This window comes from Vigna umbellata, chromosome 1 (genome assembly GCF_029865625.1).
Source record: "Vigna umbellata cultivar VRB3 chromosome 1, Vumbellata_1.0, whole genome shotgun sequence".
In the NCBI taxonomy this organism is placed as follows: domain Eukaryota; kingdom Viridiplantae; phylum Streptophyta; class Magnoliopsida; order Fabales; family Fabaceae; genus Vigna; species Vigna umbellata.
Window position 1 is genome coordinate 49,861,158 of NC_142165.1, and position 22,127 is coordinate 49,883,284.

At 33.1% G+C, this 22,127-nt stretch overlaps 1 protein-coding gene across 1 annotated transcript; it reads left to right on the plus strand.

The window, feature by feature from the left end:
* Nucleotides 1-3,014: 3,014 nt before the first annotated feature.
* Nucleotides 3,015-8,706, plus strand: LOC148205630 (cellulose synthase A catalytic subunit 8 [UDP-forming]-like). Its single transcript, XM_088103610.1, has 13 exons — nucleotides 3,015-3,400; nucleotides 3,719-3,804; nucleotides 3,934-3,985; nucleotides 4,071-4,218; nucleotides 4,740-5,009; nucleotides 5,274-5,619; nucleotides 5,771-5,908; nucleotides 6,136-6,261; nucleotides 6,345-6,557; nucleotides 6,722-6,947; nucleotides 7,039-7,238; nucleotides 7,428-7,781; nucleotides 7,969-8,706. The coding sequence occupies exons 1-13, from the start codon at nucleotides 3,223-3,225 to the stop codon at nucleotides 8,554-8,556; spliced, it is 2,925 nt and encodes a 974-aa protein (XP_087959736.1). The 5' UTR covers nucleotides 3,015-3,222; the 3' UTR covers nucleotides 8,557-8,706.
* Nucleotides 8,707-22,127: the final 13,421 nt, after the last annotated feature.

Genomic DNA, 22,127 nt, shown 5'->3' on the forward strand with positions numbered 1-22,127 from the left:
GATTCAACATGCGAGCAATTTGACAAAAATCAACATGATATTAGTTGTAGATTTAGCTTTCCTTACCTCAAAGGAACCCCAAGCTCTTCAACACCTTACCACAACTCCAACTCTACGAATACTTAACTACACCTACAAGGAAAATAATATGCAAGGACACATTTGGGATGGAAAAGGATCACTTGAAACATAGAAAATCCAAGAAACATATTTTTTTTAGTTTTGACTCTAGGAGAGGAGGGGAATGGAAACTTACTCTACTGGATATGATGGAAGAGCTCTCTACAGTGACTTTAAAAGTTGCCTCTGATAGCATAATAAAATGAGCTTGGTGTGAGTTCTCAAGGAGAGAAGATGGAGAAGTGAAGGAGAGGGTCTATTCTAAGGAAAAATAGAAGAATAAGGAACTTCTCCCTTTACAACCCTTGTGGTCCTTGGACATTGGGGTTCTCACAGTGTCTATATAAAGAAGATTGTTCCTTTTGATATTTCGGCATTAACACCTACATTCAAAAATATAGATTTGTTACATATCAAAATCTGGATCATCTCCTACTTAAAAGATGTTACGTGTCAAAATTAGTGAGGTTCCAAAATAGAAAATAATCCATATTTTAACACATGACAAATTTATATGTTAACATGTAACATTTTTAAACGATGTTAACATCCATTTAACGAAAAAAAACATATTGAATCTTTTTACAAAATAAAAACTTGAGTAAAAAATAAATATAAAATTTAAAATCAAAAGTGTAAATATAAAAACCAAATTATTAATTAAACCTAAAAACTTCCTCAATTATTTGAAGCAGATATTGAAAAATATGTTAGTAAATGAGTTAAATTTAAAAAATTAAATTTAGACTTATTTAAAACTACAAACTTTAAGTTAGAAATAGTTTAATTCATTTATAGCAATTAACATTTGCTCTTCCATTATTTTTGAAGTTTTCCCATGTTGTTAATGCAATATTCAGTAAACACTTTTGTGTTAAAAGATAAAGTATAAACAAGAAAATAAAATTAAAAGTATAAAATTAAATTAAATTATTATTATTGTACAGTACCTGAGTTATTTGTATATTATTTTGGCATTAAACTCACAAAGTTGGGACTTATTCTATTTATCTAATCAAACTTGATTTTTTCTTTTTTTTGTAAATTGAAGCTGAGATTTAATTTTATTTGTTTAGTAAAACAAACACGATTATTGAATATATAACTAGTTAAATTTAAATAATTCACGAATGTTAAATTCGTTTGCACCCCTATAAATACTGAATTATATATCATTATTAATTAGTTGGATGTCAGTTTGGATATCTATGATGAATGGTATTTCTCAAGTCAACTCAAATTATACGCAGGATTCGATTTTTTCCTCATAGAAAGGAGAAAATTAAACAAAGAGAATACAATCACTTCACAATTAAATACAGAAATAATTTTTTCTTTAAGTTTTCTTAAATTAATTTTAACTACAGAATCTCATAACCTATTCTTATTGCAGGGTTCACTTTGCCTTATATTATCATAAATTTTTGTCCACGACCAAGAATCTAGTCATATGACAGTCTGAGAACAATGATTCGAGGAGTGTTCATATTTTGATATCTGAAATCTGAGATCAAAGCAAAAAAAAATGGATATATGTCACAAAAACTCAAGAAAATTTGGATAAATCTCTAAAGATACTGAATTATTTCTAGAATTCAAAGTGTATGAGATAGTGATCCACTTAAAGAAAGTATAATTTGATAATGTTGTAATGCATAAATTTTAATATAGTTGCCTGAAAATTTATGTTGGACCATAATATGAAAATAATCGCTGTTTGTATAAACCCAGATTTATACACTACTTTAAAAATTATATTTCAATAAATTTTAACTTAATTGATAAAAATTATACATTGCTGGTCATTTTATGAAAAGAAAAACTATTTTTCATCTAAAACACTTAGATAAATGAAAACATTGAACTTTATTAACATCATTGCGATAGAAGAAGGGAGGAGACAAGAAACAAAACTAAGAAAAATAAAATAAGTGAATTTGTTTCGGCATGAAAGTAAACGAGAGAAAAGAGAAATATAAAAGAATTGAAGTTTATTATTTCTTTATATTCTCTAATACATACATGTATGATTAAAATTTATTAGAAGTCATAAAATTATATTTTTTTCATTAAGCAAGATATAAAAAGTACAATTTTTTTTTGTGTTATAATACATTTCAACCAACTAAAAACAAAATTTTCTGTATATCAAAAAAGTTGCATGAAACACTTCTTGGTTTATTTTATTCCCATAATTGTTTCGTTAAATTCCCAATAATACTATATGAATGTATGAAAAAGTTTTTAAATTACATATTTTTCAAGGCATTTAAAAAAAAATCATATTTTAGGATGAGAATTCCAAAATATATTTCGAAAGTGTAATCTATAAATAACTTCATCCTTAGGAATAAAGTTTTGGGAAGAATATTGAAAGTCCATTCAGAATGTTACTTTGGAAAGAAAATTATTTTAATTTTCTGGAAAGATAAAATTTAAAAATACCAAACCACCAAATTCACAAGAATTAGGAGTTCAACTATTATGAAAAGGTGGAGGATTAATGAATAATCTAGAACTTTAAATAATATATTTCACAACTATATATTCTTGATTTTTATTTCAGAATCAATGTCTTGAAAATGCTTTTAGAGTTCATAATCAATCCGAAAGTCTCTCGATAACATTTTTTTGAAAATTATAAAGTTTTTGAAAGGTTACTTCTTTTCAGAATGATAGAAAAAAGCAATTATGGTGTAAAAGCAATTCCTTGAACTTCCAAAGTTCATTTCATCAACTGATGTAACCTACTCAGCTGTGAACTGAAGCCTCGTTTACACTTCCTGCAATAATTTGATACATTGCTCACTTCACCAAAAAAATAGACGTTGCTTCTCTTCTTTCATGCTTATACAGTGTTATGTGGTGTAACACTGAAACCGTGACACCAACTTTCCAACCTCACAAAAGGAACCCTCCACCGCCACCTTCACCTCCACCGTGCACATCCTTTGCATTTCTATACGGTTGCTTTCTCCACCCTTCCAAAAGGTTTATGGTGTTTCATATAAAACGCATAGGAGCACTGATTCTGAGGCAAAGGTCAGGGAGAGATATACTGCCATTTTGGCCCTTAGATAGAAGGTGCTGCAAAACCAAAAGATGGTGCAGTCTGGTGTTCCCCTCTGCCATACTTGTGGGGAACAAGTGGGACTAAATGATAATGGGGAGGTGTTCGTGGCTTGTCATGAATGCAATTTCCCAATTTGCAAGGATTGTTTTGAGCATGAGCTCAATGAAGACCATAGGGTCTGCATGAAGTGTGGCACTCCCTATGAAGGTAAACCCTTACTAATTTCTAAGTTGCTTCTGTCTGCTATGTGGGTTTGCAGCTCTTGTCATGCTTCCCATTTAATCTCCATTTCTAAGATGACCTTAGGAGGCATATTACATTTAAAGAATTATTAATGGAGAACGTTAGTTTAATTTGTGAGAAAGAGGCAAATAAAAGTATTTAGCATTCTTTAATTAATCTACAAAGCTGTTATTAGAGAACTGTTTTGTTTTCTGTTTTCTGAATTCTTTCTCACTCACTTGAGTAAAATTATTTCATAGAGTGGAAAACATCCTAAGTTGTCCCATTTTGTATGTTTTATAGAGAGAACAAAGGAGGAGGAGGATTTCCATGAGATAGAAGTTCATGAAAATCAATCCACGATGGCTTCCGAAATCAGTAACTCTCAGGTGATGGTTTACTATACTTGGAATTATTAGTTGCACCATAGCCTTAGTTTTTAGGGAAAACAGCAACTTTTTGAATATTGTTTTAATTGTTTGCATTTGTCACTTACGGTCACACCTTGAATTTTGTAGGATTTTGGACTCCACGCTAGACATGTCAGTTCAGTATCCTCGGTTGATAATGGTATATGAGAGAAACTTCAGAATATATTTTCTTACAATTTCTTTAGAAGTAAGCATTGATCATCATAATATGGTTCTTCTTGTAGAAGTAAAAGAAGAATCTGGAAAATCCTTTTGGAAAAATAGAGTTGAAAGCTGGAAGGGAAAGGATAAAAAGAACAAGAAGAAAAAGGCTGCACCAAAGGTAGAAAACGAGGCTTCCGTTCCACCTGAGCAGCAGATGGAAGAAACACGGTGAGTTCAGTGAGAAATGACACAAATTTCCTGAGATGGACAATTTAATATGGCAGTTTTTAAACGTTAACAAAAAATTTCAGACTTTAATCAGGTTAACAAAGGGAAGCTATAGAATAGATATAGGCCTTGTGCATTACGCTAATGGTAAGAGATGTTTAATTTGAAGCATGGAATTAGGCAAAAGAACATTTTTCAAGGTAATGTAGTATTATAGTTGTGAAAGGCGAAATCTAAATATACAATGGAATATATTTTTTACCATTTCAACTGTCAGAACCATTGTCTTTACTCTTCGTATTGAAAAATTAATTTAACAGCTCTTTTATCAAATTAAAATTTCATTTTTTTCCCGTGTATAATAATTGCTGGTGATCATTCACCAAATTGTTACTGGCCATCTGATTGCTTGGCTTTTAATTTGAATACATTTCATGTATTAATGACTTCTGTTAGATTTCTCTTTGATTACAAATCTGTAATAAAATTCATCATAATTCACATGGCGATATATTTTGCAGGCCCAATGCATCTGCTGCTGCGCCACTTTCAGTAATTATTCCAATGTCAAAATCCAAAATAGCACCATACAGAACTGTGATAATAATGCGATTGATAATATTGGGTCTTTTCTTTCATTATCGAGTTACCAACCCTGTTGAGAGTGCTTTTCCTCTGTGGTTGACATCTATCATCTGTGAGATCTGGTTTGCATTTTCCTGGGTGCTAGATCAATTCCCTAAATGGTGTCCTGTCAATAGGCAAACTTTTATTGACAATCTGTCTGCAAGGTAAATGCACAAAACACTGAGATATTAAGATGTCTATGCCTTGTTCTTTAAGATTGCACTAAAATTCATGTTGTAGAATGAGGATGTTTTTTCTCTCTCTCTCTCTTCAAGGAATTTATATGATGAATGTGATCATTTGTAGTCACATCATTGAATAATTTTGGCTATGATGAGTTGGTAACTGCTTCGAAATGAGTCAAATGATTTTAATGATATGAGTCTGTACTTTGGATGCTGAGGCAAACTTCCATAATGCTATGCCAGGTTTGAAAGAGAGGGTGAAACCAATGAACTTTCTGCTGTTGATTTCTTTGTCAGTACAGTGGATCCTTTGAAAGAGCCACCATTGATCACTGCCAATACGGTGCTCTCTATCCTTGCTGTTGACTATCCAGTGGATAAAGTATCATGTTATGTGTCAGATGATGGTGCTGCAATGCTCACATTCGAATCTCTTGTGGAGACTGCTGACTTTGCAAGGAAGTGGGTGCCATTTTGCAAGAAGTTTTCAATTGAACCAAGAGCACCCGAGTTTTACTTCTCTCAGAAGATTGACTACCTGAAGGACAAGGTTCAACCTTCTTTTGTTAAGGAGCGTAGAGCAATGAAGGTATCTGCAAAGCTTCCTACTTATGATTTCAGCCAAAGAACAGTTTTGATAGTCAGATATATCTGATTTACTTGTATTCAACACCTTGTTTTTCTAACATGAGTATCTTAGAAGAACCTCTTCATGCTTGATTACCTTTCAATTCTGCCAGAGAGACTATGAAGAGTACAAAGTACGAGTTAATGCTTTGGTAGCTAAGGCTCTGAAAACACCAGAAGAAGGATGGACAATGAAAGATGGTACCCCTTGGCCGGGAAATAACTCACGTGATCACCCTGGCATGATTCAGGTATATCCATTATTTCTGTGTAATCAAATCTCAACGTTGATAATGATAGGCATAAAGAAAATTACACTGTATAAAGTACCGAGTCATTCTGCGTGAAAAAAGTTTCCTTTTTCTTTTATAGCGGAAAACTTTTATGGTCATAAGATCAGCAAATTAAGTTCTAGCAAACAATTATTGCTACATATTGACGTAATTCTTTAAGAAAAATTTATGTTTACCATTTTCAGGTTTTTCTTGGACACACTGGTGCCCGTGACACAGAAGGAAATGAACTTCCCAGGCTGGTTTATGTTTCCAGAGAGAAAAGACCAGGTTACCAACATCACAAGAAAGCTGGTGCAGAAAATGCACTGGTATGTGCAGATAATTTATTAATGTTTCTTATAGGCTAATAAGATTTTATAATGCTAAATGCTTCTATGGATTTATCATGCAGGTGAGAGTGTCTGCAGTTCTCACAAACGCTCCCTTCATTCTCAATCTTGACTGTGATCATTATGTTAACAACAGCAAAGCCGTTCGGGAAGCAATGTGTTTTCTCATGGATCCAGAAGTTGGTAGAGAATTGTGTTATGTGCAGTTCCCCCAAAGATTTGACGGTATTGATCGTAGTGATCGATATGCCAATCGTAATACAGTTTTCTTTGATGTGAGTAAATATCGATGAAAATTTTCGTCTAGGGTCAATTGTCAATTAAGAAGTGGTATCTCCTTTTGTGGCAGAAACTTCAAACAATTATTTAAATACATGGACACAACTCTATACTTCCCAACCCTCATCCCTATTTGATGCTGTTTAATTGTTCGTTTCAGGTTAACATGAAAGGACTTGATGGCATTCAAGGACCAGTATATGTGGGAACTGGATGTGTTTTCAATAGACATGCACTTTACGGGTATAGCCCTCCTTCTATGCCCAGCATACCAAGATCATCGTGCTGTTGCTGCCCCTCGAAGAAGTCCACCACAGATGGCGTTTACAGAAACGCAAAGCGAGAAGAACTTCAAGCTGCTATGCATAATCTCAAGGAGATCGACAGTAAGCTTGGTTGATTTTTTCAATCAGTTTTAAAGAAGCATATAGCAGAATCTTGTGTGAAATATTCTTCTGGTTTCTTTTCTTCTTGCAGATTATGATGACAATGAGAGGTCAATGCTGATTTCTCAAATGAACTTTGAAAAAACTTTTGGCTTGTCTACTGTTTTCATTGAATCTACACTGATGGAGAATGGAGGAGTGCCTGAATCTGCAGATCCGTCAATGCTGATCAAGGAGGCCATTCATGTAATCAGCTGTGGATATGAAGAAAAGACTGAATGGGGAAAAGAGGTTTGGCTTAAATATTAGATTTATTTTTGTACTAATTATTTCTTCCTGTTCTCATTTTCCTATTTCCTTTTCAAATTATACTTTTGTTAATGTACCTGTACCATTTAAAGTCTTATTCTAGATCCATTACCTTCACCTTTTTACATGTAGTTGCTACATTGATTAATTATAAACATCTTGTCCTTTCAGATTGGTTGGATTTATGGTTCAGTAACGGAGGATATCTTAACGGGGTTCAAGATGCAATGTCGAGGATGGAAATCAATTTACTGCATGCCTTTGAGGCCTGCATTCAAAGGGTCTGCACCTATCAACCTGTCTGATAGATTGCACCAAGTCCTTCGATGGGCACTTGGATCAGTTGAAATTTTCCTAAGTAGACACTGTCCCCTCTGGTATGGATTTGCTGGAGGCCGTCTCAAATGGCTGCAGAGAATGGCTTATATAAACACCATTGTGTACCCTTTTACATCCCTTCCTCTTATTGCTTATTGCTGTTTGCCAGCCATCTGTCTCCTCACAGGAAAATTTATCATACCAACGGTAATTTCCTCATCTTTACTTTTGTTCTAGCATGAATAGTCAGAGTTATTATCTACTGAGTAATCCCCACGGTTCAGCAGTAAATTGTCCTATAAAAAATAAATTATTTATTACACAGCCCAATAGAAGTTCTCATTACTAATCACCAATGCCTTACATCACGTTGTTTGTATACAATTTCTGACAGCTCTCAAACGTTGCAAGTGTTCTCTTTCTTGGACTTTTCCTCTCAATCATAATAACCAGTGTGCTTGAGCTGCGGTGGAGTGGTGTTAGTATCGAAGATTTGTGGCGTAATGAGCAGTTCTGGGTGATTGGAGGTGTTTCAGCCCATCTATTTGCTGTGTTCCAAGGATTTCTAAAGATGCTGGCTGGTGTTGACACCAACTTCACTGTCACTGCTAAGGCTGCAGAAGACGGTGAGTTTGGTGAACTTTACCTTGTCAAGTGGACTACTCTCTTGATTCCTCCAACAACCCTTATCATTGTTAACATGGTTGGTGTTGTTGCTGGATTCTCTGACGCACTTAATGGGGGGTACGAGTCTTGGGGACCCCTCTTTGGGAAAGTGTTCTTTGCATTCTGGGTGATTTTTCATCTCTACCCATTCCTCAAAGGTCTCATGGGTCGCCAAAACCGCACGCCAACCATTGTTGTTCTCTGGTCAGTGTTGTTGGCCTCTGTCTTCTCTCTTATTTGGGTCAAGATAAACCCATTTGTTCACAAAGTTGACAGTGAAGCCATCTCCGAAACCTGCGTTGCCATAGATTGTTAACTGAGAGGTTTTGAAAAATATGTACAAGGGTGTTCTAAGTATTTATATTATCTATGAACGTTAAAAATATAGATTTTTTATGTGCATTTTGAAATTCAAGTTGTTGTCCAATTTATAGTCACTGTTTCCATCACCATGACAAGATTACCATTTTTTCCGCATATATTTGTCTCACAAATTCACCTATTTTCTTTGCATGTTAACTCACCAGCATTGCATTATTTAATAAACTTGCACTTCAAAACTTTCTTGTAATTGGAGGACTCATCTTCCCTAACCCTTCAGGTCCTACACAACCTATGCAACCGTTAATAAGGACTTGTTGGAACCTAACTTTTGGGGCCAAAACCTTGGCCAATCCCTAAAGTTTATTGTATAACTTACATTTTCTTTACTAATAGATTGATATGATTGGTACAGAATGGTATCCCTAAACACTGATCATGAATTATACCCCCAAGTCTATGCACATGGTAAACGTATGTAATAACAATAAATGTTATTGTCAATTATAGTGATCATAAAGTGTCTTTTGTGGGTGAATGATAACCTACCCAATGAGTTTAAATTGAGTTTTTTTTTTAGAGTGTCTTTTGTTTTTAGAAGACTTAATTTCATGGGCTAAAGATAATATGATCAAAAGTGGTTAATGTACTCATTTGTAATAATTTGGTTGTTTAGTGGAATCTCTTTGATGTTTGCTTAAAGAAGAACTAGATATAACCTGAGTTTTGGTGAATTACTATAAAATCTTATGTATTGTTTGTTGTGCTTGTTCGCTAGACAACATAATCTAGTGTTATGTGAAAAGAGTGCATATATACTCTATTTAAACTTTTCCTTCTAAAATTGTTCAAACACTTGTTATTACAATAAATAGTTATAACTAACCATAATTGTAATTTATCTTAAAAAATACCTAGTGTTGTTAATCTTTGGAAGAAAGTAAAAAGGTTTTTCAAAAGTTATATGGTGTATTTATATAAGTCAGAAGTAATAGGAAATAGTACTCGTTTGTAATCATAATTTTGTATAATGGAACCTTTCAAGAGTTTCTTGAAGAAAAACCAGATATAGCCCAAAGTTGAGGTAATGTAATATAAGAATGAGTGTTCTTTACTTTTCTATTATACTTGTAGATAATGAAATTTGTTTTCTACGACGTAACGAAAATAAAGGACAAGCCTCATTTATTAAAAAGAGAAAAATTTGATCACAAGAAGAAATTTTTCATTGAATCTTGTCATATTCATATGATAAACATAATAATGGACAATGGAAATTATATTTCATGTGACAATGAGAATAAAACTCTTCCTAAAAACAAATAAACATATATGAGTTGAAACAAATATACTAATAAAATTCTAAAGCCAAAAATACTTTCATTTATGCATTGTTACAAAAAGAGTATAACAAGGTTCTTGTCTTCAAATAATCTAAAGAAATAGAAAGCACTTAATAGAATATATAAAGGTTTCACTAAGATAAAACAAAATAAACTTAGCCTTCATAGTGGATAATATGAATTTTTTAATATAGAAAAAAAATAAAAGCATACAAAACATATTCAGTAGATTTTAAACCATATTAAATGAATTGAGGTCTATAAATAAATATTATGAAAACTAGACTGCATTGACAATAACTTAAGAAGATCACCTAGACAATGGAAATAACAGGAAATAACATAATTACCACCATCAAAGAACTTGGAAATCTCTGTTTGAAAGAATTCATATGAATCATCAAAGTCCATAAAGCTCCATCAATATATTAGCTGAGAAAGGAGATATATCTTATGTTAAAAGTATAACAACCTAAAAGAAATATTACAAAATCCTTCAAGGTAAAATAACCCATGGACAACATAAAATGAGTTCACGTTTATTTTTTGAGCCATGGATTCAAGAAAATAAGAACATATAGCAACATAAAACCAACATACAAGCATAAAATGAACATGGCATATGAAGAACACAAGAAAAAAAATGTAAGCTGAGAATTATGCAAAAATAAAGAGAAAGGATATATATATATATAGAAATGTAGAACATGTTACTAGAGTTAGATTCAAGATAAGTATAAAATAGAATAATAATTTATATTTGTAAGATTTTAAGATAACACTAAAAGAGAATTGCACTCTGAAGAGTACAATGTTCCGAAAATTTATCAAAAATATTTTATTCATTCAACAATAGTGATATATATAATAAGGAAAAAACTTTCTTATATAAAAGGGATAATGTGCAAAGGTCAAAATATGCATAACATTCTTGCTTTTAAATATCACTTTTATATTTGAAATTATTATAAAGGATTGTTTCCAATTTCATCACCAATTCAAGTTTCTGTTTCTAATTTTATCACAAAAGTTGAGAAGTCAAAAAAATTGGTCTTACTTTCCATGCCTCTTACTTCCTTGTGTAGTCTTCTTACTTTCTTTTGCAAAGATTCATCATGTTTTTCTTATTTCTTCGTACGCTCTCCTTGTTTGCTTTGACAAAGAATGTCACTACTTTGGACCTTCATTTAATATGTTCAAAGGAGGTCCACTATTAAGTCTTGAACTAGAAATACAATAAAAATAAAACCCAATTAATCAAGTAAATCCTAATGATAACTTTTTGGCAAGTATACCAAATCGTTCCAAGTAATATAGAATAAGTTCAAAGTATCGTTCTCCCAAGGGACTTGTGCAACACAGGACAATTTGTAACATCCCAAAAATTCACCCTTTAAAATTCAAAATTTTAAATGTTGTAATAATACATTTACGGTAGCACTCCGTAACCTCATACTTGAATCTATATATAAGATTTAAGCTCAGAGTTGACTACAAAGATAATATTGAATCCTTCTAATTTGTTCTTCCATCTCTTCCTTCCTTTGCACATGATCACGCGACAATCCTTCATCTGCTCCCGTATAACAATTACGTTATACGATCATCGCAAAAAGATTTTCCGGCACAAACAAACAAGTAAGGGTGAGCTAACATGCAACACAACAGTTATAAAACATGCATAAATGCTTTGATATAAACATCATATAAAATTTATGTCAGACATCCTCATTTACCATCATACCACAATTCCTACTAGACACTCATCCGGATGATGCGTCGATGAGCGGTCACGGGAGGTTATGCACTTGTGATGACTTCTACTTTTTCTTACAAATACACTTTCAACATACTTCATATCATTCACAAGGTTAGTCCCCTCACTATGTCCAAAACCGGCACATAGACCAGGACCTCCTGCTCCTCTCACCACATATATCATCCTTCTCTACATGAGACTGGATGATTATTAGAGTATCAGGATAACCTCCAACTACGGGACCCTCAACATCAACATACACACTAATGTCATAACATTCCAGAATCTCTCCATAATACTCATTTCATGATCAGATGCAAAATTTCATGTCCACATCATAAAATACATTTATCACAGTAATTTCATATCTCATGCATTCACATACTTTTCACATAAATCACATCACCACATATATTCTACACATTTATACACAGAATTCAATTCAAGAGAAAATAACACTTAAAAAAAATTAAACTTATATAGAACACTTATTTGGACGAATACTGTTCTCCAGAACGAACGCTACAGTACGAATGTACTTTCCAAGCACCTAACAGTTTTTGAACAAACGTCACGAACGCTGAAAACAGAGCGTCCTCGAACACCAGCCAAAATTGGACTAACGTCAATTTTCCGAGCGAATTTGGACGAACGTCAATTGAGAACGACCGAACGCCCCTTGACCAACTTTGGACGAACGCCCACTTTCACAATTTTGGAACTTGGACGAACGTCCATTCTGAACGGACGAATGCTAGGGCCAAACGCTCAACTTCCACATTAAGGCCGAACGCTGAGGACGAACGCTACGGGACGAACGCTCAGCAGCAGGCCGAACGCTTGGACGAACGCTAACTCAGAACGAGTGCGAAGTCAGGACGAACGCCAACTCATGTGTAGGACGAACGCTCACTTGTTATCTGAAACACGGACGCTCATAATCTACAACTTGGACGAACGCGCGATGAGCCTTTGCGGACGAACGCTCACACGTACAGAACGAATCGCTCAATGCCGAACACTTGGATTTAATGACGGACGCGCATAGCGAATGGGACGAACGTCCACTTTTCACTTCACCAACTTTGAACGAGCTTCCCCGAACGAACGCTCTCCAACGACTACCGAACATATTGGACGAACGTCCTATCTTACTAGGACGAACGTTCCCAAAGTTAACGAACGTTCAGAAATCAAAGACGAACGTTCTGGAAACTACCTAGGATGAACGTTCATTTGGCTAAATCAATTTTGGACGAACGTTCAGAAAAATAACGAACGTTTAAAAATTTGTCTATTTGGACGAACGTTCAGCAAATAACCGAACGTTCAAAAATTGGCTAAGCCATTTTGGGACGAACGTCCAATTTGAAACCAAATTGGACGAACGGTTCTGCAGAATTTTTGCAGAATTGCAGATTTCCAGAAACATCAAATTCAACCATTTCTTCCCAGATTTACATCATACAAAGCACATACAATTAATCATACAAAATATCTAGCTCCCCTTACCTCTTGAAGACCTCCTTGAATCACTTCCAGAGATGTTGATCTTCTTCCAACTTCAAAAGTTCTTCACTTCTTCTCCCAGCAAACCTTGCAACAACTCAACCCAGATCCATCTCACAGTCTTTCTGAAGTTGGTAAGCTTCCCACGGTGGTTCTCTAGACAGCTGGAAAATGGGAGGAAGGAAGGCTCCCTCCCTCCTGTTGCTCCCTCTCCCTCACGACTCTCTCTTCCTGCCCATCAAAAGAATGAAAACGCTTCCCCTTTCTCTGCCAAAAAGAACGAAACACACTCCCTTTCACTGCCACCCCATAAAATCGAAACACACTCCCAAAGCCGAGACTCAGCTANGATAAAGGAACTGAAGAAGTCCAAGATGTTGCTTGACGACGACGATTGGGATATACTTAAATTTTAAAGTTTTATTAATAATTTTGTTTAGATTTTATTTTATTAGTTTTGAATATAATAATATTTAATTTAATTTGATAAAGATAAAATATAGATAAATAAATTTTATTTTTAAGACAGTTAGACATTTTATTTTCAAATTTTATTTTTTGTTCCGTAATATTGTTCATCACATGTTTTATTTTTCTTTTCATAATACTGTGTATCATATGTTTTATTTTTCTTTCCGTAATATTGTATATCACGTCTATTTAATCAATTTTAGAAAAATTATGCCTACAACATTGTTTTTTATTGCCTACAACATTGTTTTTTATGCTTTGTTTAAGTTAGGGAAGGTGGAGGATGCGATAGAGATGTCGGAAGACATGAAGAGAAGGGGTGTGGCTTTAGATCTTAAGCACTACACAACCTTTATCAAGGGATGCTGCCTTCAGGGTGATCTCGTTAGTATAGGTTTAGGGTGTTTAAGGAAATGAGTGATGAAGTTCCAAACCTGATATTATAACATATAATGTACTGGCGACTGGGTTGGTTAGAAATGGTCATGTTTGTGAGGCATTAAAGTTTTTGCAGAGTGAAGGCGTGAAGCCAAACTCTACTACACATAAGTTAATCATTGACAATTTGTGTTCAGTGGGAAAGGTTTTGGAAGCTGAGGCGTATTTTAACAGTCTGGAAGATAAGAGTATTGAAATCTATTCTACCATGGTTAATGGCTATTGTGAAGCGGACCTTGTAAAAAAAGCCTATGAAATTTTCCTTGAGCTGTCAAACCAAGGAGATATGGCTAACAATGCCTCCTGTTCTAAGCTAATTACTAAACTCTGTATGACAGGTGAGAAAGCTAATATGTATCAATTATAATAATTAATTTTAAATTGTAATAATTAGTCTTTATTAACTAATTTTTGTACCTTTATTTAGTTTAGTTGTTAGTGTTAAATATCAATTATTATAATTGATATTATAATAATTGATATTAAATTGGTGGAGTTTATTCTCTTTAACATTTTCCAATTATGTTATCAATTTGTATATTTATACTACTGTAATCCAATGATAGAATTAATTCATTCAAAATACTTTTCTATATGGTATCAGCCTTCATCTATTAACAACCCTCATGAGCCATCAAAACCCTTCACTTGCATCACTCTCAGCAGTGTCACCAAGCTTCTATCCTCAAATTACCTCACCTGGAAACATTAAGTTGAAGCTCTTCTTGATGGTCTTAATTTAACGCCGTTTGAGACAAGTTAACGGTTAGGATAAAATGTGTTCATTTTTACAAAAAGTATGACCCAATTGAGACAGATAAAAAAATGATGACCGAACCGAGATTTTTCATACAAAATGAGGACCAAAAGAGGGTTTAAACCTTTTTAATTTGGTTATAGTTTTCAATAATTTTATTCGATTTTGTGATTTTTCTAATATCTTTTAAATGAACATTGAACGTTATAGATTGTGTCTCAGTTTGTGAGTTTTTTTATATATATTTTTTACTTTTTAAACTTAAAAAATTGTTCATGTGTGTCAATTCAAGTTTCAATGTAGTGATAAATGTCAGTATTTTATATTCTTTGGTATATTTGTTAATATTATTCAATTCAGTTTCATTTTATTAAAACGGAAAAAATTAAAGATTAAATTGAATTTTTTATATAAATGTTATAATAATATTTAATTAAAATGTAATTTTTTTATTAAATATTTTAATTAAAATTAATATATTTTATAATAATAAAATATTAAAAGAAATTATTATAATTATTGTTGTAATAAAAAAATAAAGAAAATAAAATTTAAAAATAATTATTTTCACATGAAGAAAAAGATATATATATATATATATATATATATATATATATATATATATATATATATATTATATATATATATATATATATCAACATAATACTTATATAAAAATTTAATTTATTCCATTTAAAAAAAATATGAAACAAATTCAATATAAGACACATTGTTATTACCATGTGACATTGTTATTTATACAAATATTTAGTTCCAATAATAATACGATGTAATGGAAAAGAAGTGCAATAAGAGTTTGAATTGAGCATAAAATAAGGGTTTAAAGTGGGACAAGTATGACATTAGGACCAAAATCCATAGTGATAAATAGGTAACAGTGAATTCAAAAGAAAATAGTTTTTTCCAGAAACAAAAACTTAGTAAATCTTAGTTCTAAACGCTTAGGTTGATGAACTCACTAGAACCCTAGCCGCAGCTAAACCCTAGCCAACCATCGCCGTTGAACCGAGAATGATGATAAACTCTAGAAAGAACTTAGTACGTGTAACTATGACCACAACTACCAATGATGGAAAACGATGAACCTATAATACAATAGTTAGGGATGAATGCTTGATTTGGGAATGACGCAAAAAGCTTAAAAATGAATGCAAAACACTATGGGACAAAATCAGAAACGTAAATATGAATCACAATATGAAAAGGGTGACTCAAAATCAGAAATCCTTAATTTGGAAATATGAAAGAAAAGTGAAAAATTTTGAATATTAAGAGAAAAGGTTAGAAGAAAATTTGAATAAAAGAGAAAAGTTAGAATAAGAAAAAATTAATAATAATTTGTATTGGTCTTAAATTTCTTTAAAAAATATTAAAACTTTCATTATTATTAACTTTAAAAAACTTATTGTAATCATTTCAAATCATGTTAAGTTGTGGAAAATTTTTATAACCTTCTTAAAATAATCCTACTAAATTTTTATATTCAACATAATACAATAATTGAATGAATAAAAGATTTTTGCCATTTTAATTTGTTCTTACAGTACGTATTTGAAGAACATTATTAATTAAATTGAAAAGCATTTAATTTGCTGGCTCAAACGAACCGTAAAAATGCTGTCTAAGTATCGAATCGAAATCCTAAAAAAAAAGTATCATACCCTGTATCATGTGAACTTGGTGTTATTATATAATCTATGGGCTATGACTGTTGCTTTTGTAGCTTCCTGTTTACACCCCATTTTGTTTGCTTTCATTAGTGCCTAATCTTCACTCTGGTCTTCTACATGTATCTTTTCACCCGAAACAACATTGTACTTTTTTTTTAATTCCCATTATTTATACAAAAATGATAAAAGGGAAAATTAAATTAATTTTCTATCTCGTCTTAAGTTTAATATGTAGGGAAAGGAAGGAAAAAGAGTTAAAAAGTAGAGGTCCCACTTACAAAGAAATTTTTATCTTCCTATAAAAGAGAGAATTTATTTTTGTAAAATGAAAAATTTACACATTTATTCATAGACAGATAATAGGATAAGAAACTTAAAACATATCTGTCGCAATGAAAAAACATTTTACTCAATATTTCCCGGTGCTTAATAAGAATATACGTATAAAACAAGCCAATGTACTTTGTTTATCATTAATCATACGATATGTTATATCGTCGACCTCTTCTAGAAAAATCATCATCTAAAGCAAAAATATGCACAAAATATGCAGAGAACCTTTCCTTATATAAAAAATATTCTTTAACACACATAAATTTTTACATTCATTTGACATTACTCCTTTTTATCTTTTACTCTTTTCTTTGTTGAAAAAATAAAAAAGTTTACACTTTTATAATTATTTTATCCTTATACTCTATATCAAATGAATGTAAAAGTGTATCATGATACCATTACTCTTCTTTTTTATATATATACATATATGTATATATATGTATATATGTATATATATACATATATGTATATATGTATATACATGTATATATGTATATATGTATATATACATATATACATGTATATATACACATATATACATATATACATGTATACACACACACACACACACACACACATATATATATATATATATATATATATATATATATATATATATATATATATATATATATATATATGAATAATGTTACTTTAACACGAATATTGGATTTGACATTTATATGACACATCGTAGATCCTATTGTTGGTTTTATTCCTTAGGGGTAAAATTGGAAAGAAAAAGAGAAAGTGGAATGAAATATTTTGAGTTGGTTTCTTGCCTCAGAATCTTTGATCTATATCTTTCACATGTGCTCTCATGTGTGCCTCTATCATGCGTGAAATGGAAATGTGAAAGCAGCGAGTCTCCGTTGTCATCCTTTATTGAGGCACGAAAGCCATCGAAGTCAAGTTAGAAGCTTAACATTGTGAGTTGTTTTGAATCCTTTTTCTTCTCTCAGAATATATTGTTTATTTTTGTTTAGGGTTTTTATAGATTGTGGTTCTTGGTTGGATTGTGGGTGTTGTGTTGGGTTGCACATGTTAGGTTTTGGTTTTTTGATTGAGTGTGCTAATAATTTTATCTCTAAGGTACTTCTTCACTTTCAAGTAGATTGTGTGGAAGAGTCATGTCAAACCTATGGTAAGAAGAACATCATTGACAAAACGGCCCTACATCACATGGGTCTTCAACATGGACTAGATGGATGGACATTTAAAGACGAAAATCTGAATGATGAAGAAAAAGCATAGGCTGGATCGTCATCTGCCTCTTTCAAGCCTAAATCAAAGTTTGAAAAATACAGGATCAGGCAGATGAACTCTCTCTCTCAATCCTCAGTAAATCTCAGTTTGAAAAGATCAATAAGGACATTGCTGCTATCAAAGGGAAGCTAAATATTCAGAGCTTAGATGATGATAGTGACGAGAATGAAGAGGTTGATACTGAAGGAGATGAGGAAGAAAGTGTCAGTCGTTAAGGCAGTTTCTGACACACACTTGCTTCTATGCTTTACTATTCTAATCTTTTTGTCCACAGATTCCTCCGTGATTCACATTTGTGAAAGAACACCATTCGAGGCAAAAAAGATCAAACAAGAGTTCCCTTATAATGCTAAACAACAAAGTTACTGATACATACCATGTGCCTGACACATTTAAGTACTTCTTTAGGAGTATCATACATAGCATACATGAAGTTAGAAGCCATCCTCAGCTGTTTCCTTTGGATCTTCCAACCCTTGCTATAGAGCATGGAGAACAAAATCTTTAGCATAGGGTCAAAACAAACAACAGTTCCAAATCAAAGCATACTTATCGGTTTAACATTAATTACACAAAATCCAAGTTGCTCAGGTCTACACCCGAACCTGCACGCAACCTCCCACAGACCTGCCTTACTGAAAGTGCTATGATTAACTGAGAAAACAAAGGGTGAGTTAAAAACGATTGAGTGAGTCAGTGAGGTGTCAGCCGTTAACGTAGTTGCTGACACACTCTTACTTCTATGCTTTACTTAATCTAATATTTTTATCCATAGATTCCTCCGTGATTCACTTTCATGAAGGGAACACCATTGAAGACCAAAAATATCAAACTCCCTTATAATCCTTAGGAACAAAATTACTGATACATACCATGCACCTGAAACATTTAACTACTTTTTCAGGAGAATCATACATAGCACACGTGAAGTTAGAAGCCATCTCCTCAGGTGTTTCCTTTGGATTTTCCAAGTCTTACTACAGGCCATGGAGAAGAAAATCTTTAGCATAGGGTCAAAACAAACAACAATTCCAAATCAAAGCATACTTACCGGTTTAACATCAGTTAGACAAAATCCAAGTTGCTCAGCACTACACCTGAACCTGCTCGCAACCTCTCATAGACTTGCCTTACTGAAAGTGCTATGATTAACTTTGAAAACAAATGCTGAGTTAAAAATGAGTGACTGAGTCAGTGAGGTGTCAGCTGTTAACGCAGTTACTAACACACTCTTACTTCTATGCTTTACTCAGTGTAATCTTTTACTCCATAGATTCCTCAATTTCACTTCTTGAAAGGGAACACCAATCCATACCAAAAAGCTAAAACAAGAGTCCCCTTATAATGCTTACGAACAAAGTTACCGATACATACCATGTGCCTGTCACATTTAAGTACTTCTTTAGGAGTATCATACATAACATACGTGACGTTAGAAGCCATCTCCACAGGTGTTTCCTTTGGAACTTCCAACTCTTGCTACAGGTCATAGAGAAAAAAATCTTTAACATAGGGTCAAAACAAACAACAGTTCCAAATCAAAGCATACTTAAGGGTTTAACATCAGTTAGAGAAAATCCAAATTGCTCAAAACTACACCTGAACCTGCTCATAACCTCCCATAGACCTGCCTTACTGAAAGTGCTACGATTAACTGAGAAAACAAACAGTGAGCTAAAAACAAGTGAGTGAGTCAATGAGGTGTCAACCGTTAACGCAATTGTTGACACACTTTTACTTCTATGCTTTGCTCAATATAATATTTTTGTCCATAGATTCCTCCGTGATTCACTTCTGGGAAGGGAACATCGTTCATGACTAATAAGATCAAACAAGAGCTCCCTTATAATGCTTAAGAACAAAGTTACCGATTCATACCATGTGCTTGGCACATTTAAGTACTTCTTCAGGAGCATCATACATAACACACGTGAAGTTAGAAGCCATCTCCTTAAGTGTTTCCTTTGGATCTTCCAAGTCTTGCTATAAGACATGGAGAACAAAATCTTTAGCATAAGGTCAAAACAAACAGTAGTTTCAAATAAAAGTATACTTACCGGCTTAACATCAATTAGACAAAATTCAAGTTGCTCAGGTCTACACCCGAACCTGCATGCAACCTCCCATAAACATGTCTTACGGAAAGTGTTATGATTAAATTAGAAAACAAACGGTGAGTTAAAAACAAGTGAGTGAGTCAATCAGGTGTCGGTCGTTAACGCAGTTACTGACACATTCTTAGTTTTATGCTTTATTCAATTTAATCTTTTTGTCCATAGATTGCTCCATGATTCACTTCTTGGAAGGGAACACCATTCAATACCAAAAAGCTTAAACAAGAGCTCCCTTATAATGCTTAAGAACAAAGTTACCAATAAATACCATGTGTCTGGCACATTTTAGTACTTCCTCCGTGATTCACTTTTGGGAAGGGAACATCATTCAAGACAAAAAAGATCAAACAAGAGCTCCCTTATAATGCTTAAGAACGAAGTTACCGATTCCTACCATGTGCTTGGCACATATAAGTACTTCTTCAGGAGTATCATACATAACACACGTGAAGTTAGAAGTTATGTCCTCAAGTGTTTCCTTTGGATCTTCCAACTCTTGCTACAGGACATGGAGAAAAAAATCTTTAGCATAGGGTGAAAACAAACAGCAGTTCCAAATCAGAGCATACTTACCACTTTAACATCAGTTAGACAAAATCAAAGTTGCTCAGGACAACACCTGAACTTGCTCATAACCTCTCATAAACCTTCCTTTCTAAAAGAGGTATAATTAATTGAGAAACCAAATGGTGATTTAATAATGAGCGAGAGTGAGTCAGTGAGGTGTCAGTCGTCAACACAACTGCTGATACACTCTTACTTCTATGATTTACTCAATCTAATATTTTTGTCCATAGATTCCTACCAAAAAAGAGGGCATTACAGACGACCCGAGTCCGTCGAAAACAGCATAAAATCGTCGACAATGCCTATTATCGATGGATTACCGACAGTCTATAGGCCATCGGTAAATCGTTTGTTGCTAACCATTACAGATGGCCTTTGCCCTTCGGTACCGATAGGTAATAACCAAAGGACAAAGGCCTTCGATACCGAAGGCCTTTGGTAATTACCGAACCGAATAGCAGTTTCATTCCATTAGTTTAGATTATGGAATTTTTCATGACATCAAGTCAAACTAACCACTGATATTTCGATATTTCTACTGGAAAAGGACAGTTGAAAAGGAGATATAAAATGATATTGCATAATATGTTTGTAGTCTTTTACATAAGATACTTGTTGCCACAACACTACAACACTACAAGTTCTTACACCTCAGTATAGAGGAAAAACATTTAAATTCTACACGAGAACTAATAATAAAGACTATCCAAATTCAAGCGGCATAACGAAATAGACTTTGATCAAAGTGCCATACACCTACAAGCCATAAAGTATAAATGTAAGTAGAAGTCATAGGTATTGGGAGAAAATTACCATATTGCTGGAAATGTACATCAAAGGTATATTTTTTCAACCAATTTGAGAAGTAATAGTAGCAAAACATACCGTGACCCTTTCCAACCCTCCTAAGTTGAGTCACATACTGTGATATATTCTTAATTGCTTCAACCTATACAGAAGAAAGAGACATGTTTTATTTAACATATAAAACACATTGGTAATATACTCAATGAAACTCTAGACCAGATGTAATAAGAAATTAAAAACTTCAATTAAAGATTGGCAGAGTAGATTTCACATGCATTGGAGACAAAACCAGAACATTCAACAAGACAAGCAAGAAACAAGCTATTTAGAACAGTTGGCACGCAAACAGAACCTAATACGTCAATTTGACATTTAATAAGTCAATTTGACATTATTTGGTTCATGTGAATGACAGAAATCACAAAATAAACTGAATTTACAAATTTTAAAGCTTACACAACAATTTATACATCAATTTGACTTAACTAAACCACCAACTCTGCAATTT